The sequence below is a fragment of the Cucurbita pepo genome, chromosome LG11 (genome assembly GCF_002806865.2).
Source record: "Cucurbita pepo subsp. pepo cultivar mu-cu-16 chromosome LG11, ASM280686v2, whole genome shotgun sequence".
NCBI classification, from domain to species: Eukaryota; Viridiplantae; Streptophyta; class Magnoliopsida; order Cucurbitales; family Cucurbitaceae; genus Cucurbita; species Cucurbita pepo.
In genome coordinates, this window is record NC_036648.1 from 7,337,926 (window position 1) to 7,349,998 (window position 12,073).

The window sequence follows — 12,073 nt, forward strand, 5'->3', positions numbered from 1 at the left end:
TTCTTTGTCCAATAAAGAAATGATGGATGTCATCGCTCGCCTATCTTTGATCGCAAAGTTTAAATTCAGGTGAGAGAGAAGGGATGCTCATTTTTGAAGTCCTAACAATACTATGTGTAACAAGTGTGTAAGAGTTCAAGTCCACGGCTACCAAATATTATCCTTTTGAGTTTTCCATCCAGGGCTTCTGCCCAATGTTTTAAAACGCGTCTGCTAGAGAGAGGTTTTCACACCCTTATAAAGAATGTGTAGTTTGTTTCCCTCTCCAACCGATGTGGGATCTCACACTGTGAACTTCTCCTATATAGCTCGTTCTTTCTTTCGTTCTTGTGCACATTTACTACAATGCGTAATTTACTTGTGCACGTTTAATGAAATTGTAACAGTCCAAGCCCATTGCTAGTAGATATTGTTTAAAATAAAATCTCGCTCTGATACTAATTATAAAAGCTCGCTCTGATACTAATTTGTTAAAATAACACTCACAAAACTGTGAAGGAGATGTCGAGAGGGAGAGACAAGGAGACAAATAATTCTAAAAAAAACCCTTTTTCTATTACACCTTACTTAAATGATCCTGCCAACTGTCATGCCAATCATCTTCTTGTATTTGTCAAAAAGTACTTTCGGTAGCGGTTTTGTAAAGATGTCCGCAACTTGATCCTGACTTGCCACATGCAGCAATTCCACATTTCCCTCATTCACATGATCTCAGATAAAATGAAATCGAACGTCAATGTGTTTACTCCTTTCATGGTTCACTGGGTTCTTGCCAACTCAATTGCTGATTTGTTGTCAACTTGTATTATGGTTGCACCTCGTTGCTTTAGCTCCATCTTACTCAATAAATTTCTAAGCCATATTGCGTGACACACACACCAAGAAGCTGCTACATACTCAGCTTCACACGTTGAGAGTGTCACGATCGGTTGTTTCTTTGACAACCAAGTAAGTGTCGTGTTGCCCATGAAGAATACATAACCCGATGTACTTTTTCGATTGCCTATGTCTCCGCACCAGTCATTGTCAGAGTAACCGACTAACTTGTAATCTTCTGTTTTTGAGTAGAATAACCCAAGTGACACCGTTCCTTGGATGTATCTTAGGACTTGCTTCAATGCCTTCCAATGTAAATAAATTGGCTCCTCCATGAACCGGCTTATTATGCCAACACTTAATGAAAGATCTGGTCTTGTGTATGTAAGATAGCGAAGGCTTCCCACAAGGCTCCGGTACCTATTTGCATCTACTCGTTTTCCTTCATTGTACTTTGAGAGTTTTGCACCTGGTTCCATTGGTGTTGATAGCGGGTTGCAATTTTCCAACTTGTACTTCTTCAAAATCTCCTTTGCATATTTCTCCTGTGATATAAAAATACTTGTCTCTCCTTGTTTAACCTCCAAACCGAGGAAAAACTTCAACAAGCCCAAGTTTATCATCTCAAATTCTCGTGTCATTGTGCTTTTGAACTCTTCTATCATTTCATCATTGTTGCCTGAGAAGATTAGGTCATCGACATAAAGAGCGACAAGTCTCACACTACCTTCACTCTTCTTTGTGTAAAGTGAATGTTTGTGGGGACATTGCTTGTACCCGTTCTCCTTGAACTATGTATCGATACGAGTATTCCATGATAACGGTGCTTGTTTCAACCCGTAAAGCGCCTTCTTCAATTTTGGTACCTTCTTCTCTTCTCTAATTTTCATCTACCCGGGAGGTTGTTCGAGGTATACTTCTTCTCCAAGCACACCATTCAAGAATGTTGACTTGTCATCCATTTGAAAAATCGGCCATTTGAATTGAGCTGCTTGGGAAATGAGCAATCGGATTGTCTTCATTCTAGCGACGAGAGCAAACACTTCGTCATAGTTGATTCCCGCATTTTGCTTGTATCCCTTCGCAACAAGTCGCGCCTTGTACCGCTCAATTTTGCCTTGAGCATTCATCTTTTTCTTGAATACCCACTTCACACCTATGGGCTAACTTCCTTCCCGTAATTCAGTCACTTCCCATGTGTTGTTGTGATGAATCGCTTTAATCTCCTGATCCATGGCAGTTTGCCACTTCGTGTCTCGCACCACCTCTTCAGACTTGATATTTTAAGCATCTGCCAGAAGACATACAAGGTGTACCTCATTTGTTGAGTCATACAAATCTCGTAAACTTCGCATTTTGGGTTGTCATGGTTTATCTTCATCATCAAAAATTTCTGAGTTTGTTGGTGCACTTGTTGGTGCAGCAACTGATTATTCTCCAACTTCGATATTGACTTCCGTCAAATTGTTCCAATCCCATTCGCTTGCTTCATNGGTACCTTCTTCTCTTCTCTAATTTTCATCTACCCGGGAGGTTGTTCGAGGTATACTTCTTCTCCAAGCACACCATTCAAGAATGTTGACTTGTCATCCATTTGAAAAATCGGCCATTTGAATTGAGCTGCTTGGGAAATGAGCAATCGGATTGTCTTCATTCTAGCGACGAGAGCAAACACTTCGTCATAGTTGATTCCCGCATTTTGCTTGTATCCCTTCGCAACAAGTCGCGCCTTGTACCGCTCAATTTTGCCTTGAGCATTCATCTTTTTCTTGAATACCCACTTCACACCTATGGGCTAACTTCCTTCCCGTAATTCAGTCACTTCCCATGTGTTGTTGTGATGAATCGCTTTAATCTCCTGATCCATGGCAGTTTGCCACTTCGTGTCTCGCACCACCTCTTCAGACTTGATATTTTAAGCATCTGCCAGAAGACATACAAGGTGTACCTCATTTGTTGAGTCATACAAATCTCGTAAACTTCGCATTTTGGGTTGTCATGGTTTATCTTCATCATCAAAAATTTCTGAGTTTGTTGGTGCACTTGTTGGTGCAGCAACTGATTATTCTCCAACTTCGATATTGACTTCCGTCAAATTGTTCCAATCCCATTCGCTTGCTTCATTTACTCGCTCATCGCGACTCACTATCACCATCTTGCTAATCGGGTCAAGTAGTTTGTATCCTTTTGTCTTCTCATTATATCCAATAAAGATATACCTTTGGCTTTTGTCTTCGAGCTTCGTTCTTCGTTGATCTGGTACGTGAGCATAAGCCACACTACCGAACACTTTGAGATGAGAGATTGTAGGCTTTTGTCCGCTCCAAGCCTCTTGTGGTGTTTGATCATCTAACTTTGCATGTAGACATCGATTCTGTACGTAGGTGGCGCATTGCAGAACTTTGCCCTAAATTTCTTCGGCATCCTTTCGCTCTTGAGCATTGAGCAAACCATGTCGAGAATAGTCCGGTTCTTTCTCTTAGCCACACCATTTTGTTGAGGGGTGTACGGTGCGGTTAGAGATCGCCTTATGCCTTGCTCCTTGCAGTACTCCATGAAAGCCGTCGAAGTATACTCGCCACTTCTATCGGATCGTACAACTTTGATGTGTCTACTAGTTTCCTTCTCCACCATTACTTTGAACTTTTTGAACACCTCGAATGCCTCGAATTTTTCTTTCAGAAAGTAAGCCCAATTTTTTCGTGAGTAATCATCGATAAAGGGAATGAAATACCTCTTTCCGCTGAAGGACTCGGGGGTAAATGGTCCATATATGACTGTATGGATCAATTCGAGAGGTTGTTTAGCCCAAAATTTAGCCTTCTTTTGAATTGAGGTTCTCGCATGCTTGCTGAGCACGCATTCTTCACAAAATTTTCCTTCAAAATCCATGTTTGGTAGCCCATGTACTATATTCTTCTTCACTAACTCCTTTAGGCCGTCATGATGTTGGTGACCAAAATGGAGATGCCACAGTGATGCCTTGTCTTCTACGTCGACTCGCAAACACTTTTCTCGTATGCTTCTTAAGTTCAATTTGTACATCCGATTCCTTCCTATCTCAACTCAAGCAACAAACGCCCTTGCTTATCCTTCAGGTGTAGCAAGCGGTCCTTTAAGAATATTGAGTAACCTTTCTCTGTGAATTGCCTCATACTCAATATGTTGGTCTTGAGGTTTGGTATGTAATAAACATCTTGGATTGACCACATTATACCATCCTTTTGCAAGAAATGTATCGTACCTCGGCCTTTGACCTTCACCTTTGACGCATCTCCAAATAACACGTGACCATCTTCAATCTTTTGCATCTTTTTGAATAGGTACTCGTGACCGCACATATGGTTGCTTGCCCCTGAGTCGAGGTACCAAAGAGTGTCGTTGTTGATGCTCTCTTCATCTTGAGCCATCAAGAGAAGACCTTCATTTGTTACGTCTTCCAAGGCTAGGTTGGGTGCTACTTCCACCCTTTTTCCGGCTCGACAAGCTTTTGCAACGTGCCCCATTTTGCTACAATTGTAACATTTTTCGGAGTAAAAATCATTCACATAATGACCATATATTTTACATTTATAGCACTGAATGTTTGATTGGCCGCCTTTTCCTCGACTGCGTTCTCTTCCATGCCAATTTGCTTGGCTCGATAGTCTCTTCTCCTTATAAATTTCTTTATTTCTGCCGTCTTTACTACCTCGACCATTCCTGCGACTTCCTCGACCTCTACCTTGAACATTTTGAGAGTAAGTACCTTTTCATTTTTTATTGATACTTTGGTTTGAAGTGCTTGATCGAGTGTCTCATCCTTCTTCTTCTTACGTTGCTCGTGTGCCTCAAGAGAGCCGGCGAGCTCATCGACCGTGAACGTCGCTAGGTTCTATGACTCTTCTATCGCACATACAACATTCTCGAAGTTATCGGTTAACGACATCAAGATCTTCTCCACAACCCGCGTCTCGAGTAACATTTCTCCGTTTCCATTTTGTTGATTTGCCTCGGTTTATACACGCATAATGTAGTCAGATACATTTTCTGACTCCTTCATCTTCATGCTCTCCAACTCGCCACGCAGAGTGTGGACACGCACTTGCTTGACTCGGTCGGTTCCTTTGAAGTCCTTTTCTAAAGTGTCCCACACTTCTTTTGAAGTAGTTGCCCTAGCAATCTTCTCAAAGCCCAACTCGTCTTTCAACGACCCGGAACAACATGTATAATGCTGTCATATCCTTTGATCATAATTCTTTTAGCGCCTTGTTTTGCGCCGCCGTATAACCCATGGTATCCTTTGGTTCTTCGAAACCTTTTTCGACCACCTCCATGCGTCTTGTGAACCGAGAAGAACTTTCATTTGGATGCTCCAATTCTCATAGTTCGTCTTCGTTAACCGTGGTAGCGGCATTTGTTTCATCATATTCGCCATCAGCTCTAATAACAATTTGTTGAAAATAAAAGCTCGCTCTGATACTAATTTGTTAAAATAACACTCACGAAACTGTGAAAGAGATGTCGAGAGTGGAGTGACAAGAAGACAAAGAATTCTGAAAAACCCTTCTTCTATTACATACTTAAATGAGACAATTTCTCAATGCTTGCTCTGCTTCTCTCCATTTTACAATGCCAAAACAAACTAATTTAAAAATCACTATCCCATAAACCCACCGTTCCTAATTCATTGGCCTCTCATTTTAACCCACTAATCCTCAAATAGTTTCCACTATTCTTTAAATAGTTATTTGCCTCTCCTTTTTTGTTTTGGTTTTTTAATTGAACACTGAGTTTTAAAGCTCACTAAAATTAACAAACAAACAAAAACAAAAACAAAAAAAACAAAAAAAAAAAAACTCTTTTCATTTAAGTTTATTCCAATATATATTTGTCTTCTTTGGTCATTTCTACTTAGCTTTCCCTCAAGATTTTAAAACTTTTCTACCGTACAGAGGTTTTACTCTTATAAAAATGTTTTTGTTCCAATCTCCAACCAATGTGTCTCAACTCTAACCGATGTGAAATCTCACAAAAATATTTTTATTATTCAATAATGCATGGAAGTAAAGGGCAAGAATGGTAAACAACAAAAACATCACTTTTATTCATTACTATCAAATACAGAGAATCAAAGTACAGAGCTACTTAAGAACACACTTTTATTGACTTATATCATGCATAGCTATAGGAGTAGCTTGTTATAGAACAGCAATAGAAAACAAGGCAATAGCTTTAGAACCCCGCCATACGTTCAAAGAAGCCATCCAATCAAATAGAGATGCTGTTTGGAATGCCTCTACCGGTGAGGCCTTCGGTGCTAGATGGAAGAAGCAAAGTGTATGGCATATTAACAGGCCCACTTCGATTTTTGAGGCTGACATCTCTATTCCTTTCCATGATTCTATTTTCAACTTCAAATACTTGTTTTCCGAAGTTCTCAAAGGCATCTAATGCGGCTTTGTCCGATGTCCACTCAATGCTAGCTCTTTGCCCGAGATAAACTTCATCAGAAGCATGCCTTGACAAGATTTCAATAAGCGAAACACCAAGAAGTGTTTGAAGTTGTGAATTGATGGTTCTAAGGAAAGCCTTCTCAGGCTTTGATTCAAGCTCTTTGTACTCAGAGCTTCCTACTTCCGGCATTAACCGGCGGCTTATAGTTGGTCTATTGGGAACATAGCCTCCGTAAGGGTATTGTCCAAAGTTGACGGCTGCATGGAGAGCTGAAGAAATCCATATGATGATGGTACAACTTTCAACTAGATCATTAATGGATTGCATCTTCGGCCACCATGCTTCGTTTTTCTTATCCGCATGACCTTTTTCTCGTGCTTCCTTCCACCATGATTGGAGTTCGACGTCGTTTCGAATTGCCTCATCGTCTTTGTAGTAAAGAGAGCAATAGTTTGCGACCCATGTTTTGATTATCGACCAAATCTCAAGCCCATCGACAGCAAATGGATAATCCTCTATTAGTAACCGAAGTCCATGTGGGGAACTTGCATCCTGAACCGCCACACCTCTACAAAAATCAAGAGAAAGAAGATGTTGTTAAGAATTATTGGTAGAAGAGTCCCACGTCGGCTAATTAAGGAAGGAATACATCTCCATTGGTATGAAGCCTTTTGGGAAAACTAAAAGGAAAGCTACAAGAGCTTATTCTCAAAGTGGACAATATCATACTATTATAGAGGGTCGTGATTCCTAACCGATGTACCATCTTTGTTGTACGATTAAAATAGCTTAAGAAAGTTCATGCGCTTTGTAAATGGTGATTTACCTCTTGATGAGATCAACCGGTAATGCTTGTTCTACGAAATTCCAATCCTTGTATATGTAAGAAGACAACTCCATGGTGTATTTTGCTTGAAAATGAGTGGATTCGAGTAATCCATCGCCATTAACGAGGACTTGCCTTGCAAATGCATTTATAAACATAGTGTCCTTGTAATGAGGAACGAGCAGCTTATGAATCGGATGAACCACACTCAAATGTCTATGTGTTGCAATCACGAAAGGCTCTTGTACAGCGTGAGTATTCAACCTACAATAGTTTTGTAAGATTAGAGCGTTCAAATTAGTAGCATTGAAAGGTTATTTTGAAGAGTTAGTTCATACCAATGGCTGATAAGCTGATGGTAGCCAGCATCATTTACAACCACATAAGCCTTAGCCAATTGCCATATGGACTTTTGGACTCCTTCTTCAGCTGGAAAGTATTGTTTACTAACAGCACCAAATTGGTCGCCTTGAGGGTGTGGCAAGCTTAGCTCAATCACCAACGGCTTCAAAGTGCCATCAGCTTTCAAAAGGAGTATTGTCCTTGTGGCGTATGTTTTGGTAGATGTTCCATTGATTTTCCTAAGAAATGGCATCAATGCATCATGATGATCCAATATGAACAACCTCTTCTCATTCAATGCCTGCATGGATTCAAGAATTATACCCATGAGTTGCATTATACAACAATATTAATTGTAAAGAAAAATAAGAGAAGAACATATTACCTCTTCAACCGAAAGTCCTTCTAACCCGAATTTTATGTCTTCTTCTTTTATTTTGCTATTTTGATCGCCGTAAAGTTCGGGATCAAGCTTGCTCACAGGGGGAAATTCCTAGAAAAATTCAAACGGAAAATTATTTATTGAAAATAAAATTTATTAGATAGAGATGAACTTAGAAATAGAACTTTGAGATTACCTCAAGACGACGAATCATTACAGGGTTAACTCCGGCTAGCATTTCTCTAGCAAATTCTTCGTCTGTCTGCCATGCGTTCTTGTCCTCTATTTTCAAATATTATACGGAAAAGTTACAAAACTATGAAATTCAAAATTTCTCTCTTCTATCATGTTATCTCATAAAAAAAAAAGGTAGTATCTAACGACTCTCGATCTCTAATACCTTTCACAACTCGTGGACGAGAGAATTTGAGAAATCGTTGATCACTTTCGGTCCTCAGAAGTTCTTGGAACATGGGTGGTGTAAAACCCTTGGTAAGATTCCTAAACACATCCACTGGTACGGGAAATCCTCCTTCATAAAGATCATGAACATCTTGGAATTTGTCAAACTCGCCCGGAGTTAAGTTTATTAGGTTTACAAGTTCTGGTTGGATGGTTGAAGCAAGTGATTTCAAAGCAAAGCCAAGAAAATCTGACAATTTCAAGTGACCAAAGTTCTCATCTCTCGGTACATAAATGGTTAATCCCAAGACCAATGACAATCTCGTCTCATACTTGGAATCTGAAAAATTAAAAGTATTAAAAAATAATTAAGAAGAATTCAACTATATTATTATATATTAGTACAAAAAATTTGTAAGAATCAATCTCCAAAAGTTTTTAAAAGGGTATGATTTATAATTTCAAAATAATTACTAATCTTACCCTTTCTGGATCGTGGTCTCCCGGTTCTTCCACGGCGTGGGTAAGGGTATTGGCTCCCTCCAAGGATGGGACGAGCATCCTTACCTGGTTCAGAAAGGTCATTGTAGATATCATAGTCATAGATTCTATCCCATTCCTTACGTTCTCCCGTTCCATCTCCTCTAAGGGTCGACAGTTCTTCCTCTCTATACTTGCGAAGAGGATTTGGTGTCTCGCTTGGAAGATATGTCTATGTACGAAAATAAATAGATTAGGAATAAAGAAATGGCTCGAAATAGAGCGAGAAGAGAGGGTAAAATGTTACCTTATTGGCGAAGAAAATACGATCCTTCTTGTATCTTCCAGAAGGGTAAACCCAGGAGTTGCAATCGAAATGGACGGTTCCAAAGCCGGGAACATCCTCGAGAGTGAGGGACTTGAGGAGGAACTCACTTGTGTGACCATTTTTGATGAAGAAAGCTCCGGGGAATCCGAAGTCATCTTCCCAAGTAAAGTTGACTTGAAACACTGATTCTCCGGCAAACAATGGTGGGAGTGAAGTGATCCACCTCTCTAGAAACGCCTTGCTCCCAAGTTTCCCACGCGAGTCATTTGCTGTGGATATCATTCATTACAAATTGGACACCAAATAGAGATAACAAAGAGAGAGATTAGAGAAAGAGAGATGTTACAAGCATGAGTGGCGCTGATGAGCNGGTAAGATTCCTAAACACATCCACTGGTACGGGAAATCCTCCTTCATAAAGATCATGAACATCTTGGAATTTGTCAAACTCGCCCGGAGTTAAGTTTATTAGGTTTACAAGTTCTGGTTGGATGGTTGAAGCAAGTGATTTCAAAGCAAAGCCAAGAAAATCTGACAATTTCAAGTGACCAAAGTTCTCATCTCTCGGTACATAAATGGTTAATCCCAAGACCAATGACAATCTCGTCTCATACTTGGAATCTGAAAAATTAAAAGTATTAAAAAATAATTAAGAAGAATTCAACTATATTATTATATATTAGTACAAAAAATTTGTAAGAATCAATCTCCAAAAGTTTTTAAAAGGGTATGATTTATAATTTCAAAATAATTACTAATCTTACCCTTTCTGGATCGTGGTCTCCCGGTTCTTCCACGGCGTGGGTAAGGGTATTGGCTCCCTCCAAGGATGGGACGAGCATCCTTACCTGGTTCAGAAAGGTCATTGTAGATATCATAGTCATAGATTCTATCCCATTCCTTACGTTCTCCCGTTCCATCTCCTCTAAGGGTCGACAGTTCTTCCTCTCTATACTTGCGAAGAGGATTTGGTGTCTCGCTTGGAAGATATGTCTATGTACGAAAATAAATAGATTAGGAATAAAGAAATGGCTCGAAATAGAGCGAGAAGAGAGGGTAAAATGTTACCTTATTGGCGAAGAAAATACGATCCTTCTTGTATCTTCCAGAAGGGTAAACCCAGGAGTTGCAATCGAAATGGACGGTTCCAAAGCCGGGAACATCCTCGAGAGTGAGGGACTTGAGGAGGAACTCACTTGTGTGACCATTTTTGATGAAGAAAGCTCCGGGGAATCCGAAGTCATCTTCCCAAGTAAAGTTGACTTGAAACACTGATTCTCCGGCAAACAATGGTGGGAGTGAAGTGATCCACCTCTCTAGAAACGCCTTGCTCCCAAGTTTCCCACGCGAGTCATTTGCTGTGGATATCATTCATTACAAATTGGACACCAAATAGAGATAACAAAGAGAGAGATTAGAGAAAGAGAGATGTTACAAGCATGAGTGGCGCTGATGAGCTGAAGAGAAACGCCGCCGCCCAACAGCTCAGTGAAGCTATCAAGAACAGAGGAATGGAACTCAGTGAAATCCAACACATTGCTTCGCATAAGAATGACTTTCCCTTTGATCTTCTTGCCACCAAGGCTGGTGACCCGGTCTGCAATGTTACCACCGGCACCGATAACGGAGCCGGCAAGATCTCCGGTGGTATTCAGAGCTCCCTCTATGATGTTCTTTCCAATTCCAAACATTTTGGCTCTCTTTTTCTGTGTCTTAGTTGTAGTAGATAGAAGAAGATGGTGTGAGTGTGAGAATCAATCAATTTTGCTCTTCTATTTATAGCACAACTAAACACTGTTCTCTCTCTCTCTCTCTCTCTCTCTCTCTCTCACCTGCCCGATAAGCTTAATGAAAATAAAAACAAACCCACGTGAACCTCATTATCACGTCCAATGATTCACATTCAAAAAATATTTGTTTCACAATCACCTACCCTTTATTTTAATACATGGGCATTAGAAAATTTATTTTCCCACGTCTTGAAAACGTGTTCATTAATACTTTGATGAAAGAAAGAGATTATTATAAATGGTATCAAGTTAGTTATGGAATGGTATGCCACCCAAAACCCTAACATACGAAGAGGGTGAATGATGAGATCTCACATCGAGTGGACAGAGGAACGAACCATTCCTATTAAATGTGTGAAAACCTCTCCCTAATAGACGCATTTTAAAATCGTGAGACTAACGACGATACATAACCGGCCTAAGTGAACGATATCTACTTGTGTTGGATTTGAGCTGCTACGATCCATTTAAAAAATAAATAAATAAATAATTTTCTTATGTCATTCTTTTCCCTGTTTTTTGCTAAGATTATATTCTATTGCCATTATGTACATGTGATCTTATCAACAATTGATATTATTATAATACACTATATTACTAATATTATTATATGCATGCTCGTGTCCTGTCTTTAAATCAAAATGGAAAACAAACAAAAACTCATTGATTACAGTGTCGGTTGGGTTGTAAACAAAGAGTGTCGATTTTTATCGAAGAAAAATGCTTTTTTAGTTCTTCTCCCACGAGAATGCTAACTTCGGCTAGTGACCAAGTCCACGAACTGTAGCGTCCAAGACACACCACACAACACAACCATCGTCCTACCCATATTAACATATTATCAGAGGGTAAAAAAAATGTAGAATTGTAAATGAGGATAAACACGACAACCAAAGGAATGAAAATTATCATAATGTGAAGTGTAGTCATAAAAGAGTTCAAAGGGTGACTTACCTCCAAGAAGTGGAGTAGGCAACCGGTTGATAATATAAGCTGCAGTGCTGAAGGCGTCAACCCAAAAACGAGGAGAAAGATGAGAGTGAAAGAGAAAGGCCAAGTCAGTCTCAGTCACATGACGATGTTTTCTCTCAGCACGACCATTTTGAGCAGGTGTATATGGACAAAAGAGTTGATGGTGGATGCCAGAATTACGTAAATGAGTTTTGAAACAAGTACTAGTAAATTCGGTACCACCATCGCTTTGAAATACCTTGATACGAGAAGAATATTGATTTTCCACAAATTTTTGAAATTGAAGAAAAATATAAAAA

General features: G+C 39.7%; 1 protein-coding gene across 2 annotated transcripts; it reads right to left on the minus strand.

Annotated features, from left to right (window-relative positions):
* Positions 1–5,878: 5,878 nt before the first annotated feature.
* LOC111804713 (linoleate 9S-lipoxygenase 6-like) lies at positions 5,879–10,780 on the minus strand. 2 transcript variants are annotated; one of them, XM_023689472.1, is made up of 10 exons: positions 10,448–10,780; positions 10,081–10,370; positions 9,777–10,005; positions 9,409–9,633; positions 8,203–8,319; positions 7,999–8,084; positions 7,806–7,913; positions 7,417–7,721; positions 7,079–7,342; positions 5,879–6,820 (listed from the first exon to the last, which is right to left on the minus strand). In XM_023689472.1, the coding sequence occupies exons 1-10, from the start codon at positions 10,701–10,703 to the stop codon at positions 6,067–6,069; spliced, it is 2,634 nt and encodes an 877-aa protein (XP_023545240.1). In that variant the 5' UTR covers positions 10,704–10,780; the 3' UTR covers positions 5,879–6,066. The 2 variants fall into 2 exon arrangements, with proteins under 2 accessions (XP_023545240.1, XP_023545241.1); XM_023689473.1 differs by lacking the exon at positions 9,409–9,633 and having other exon boundaries at positions 8,203–8,544.
* Between the last annotated feature and the right edge of the window lie 1,293 nt (positions 10,781–12,073).

Bases quoted from the DNA above. Each gene is read 5' to 3' on its own strand.
- LOC111804713 (XM_023689473.1), bottom strand. From the start codon at position 10,703: ATGTTTGGAATTGGAAAGAACATCATAGAGGGAGCTCTGAATACCACC. The intron at 8,085-8,202 runs GTATTAGAGATC...ATTTGAAAATAG, and splicing joins TCGTCCACGAGTTGTGAAAG to AGGACAAGAACGCATGGCAG. The intron at 7,343-7,416 runs GTATGAACTAAC...AAACTATTGTAG, and splicing joins CATCAGCTTATCAGCCATTG to GTTGAATACTCACGCTGTAC.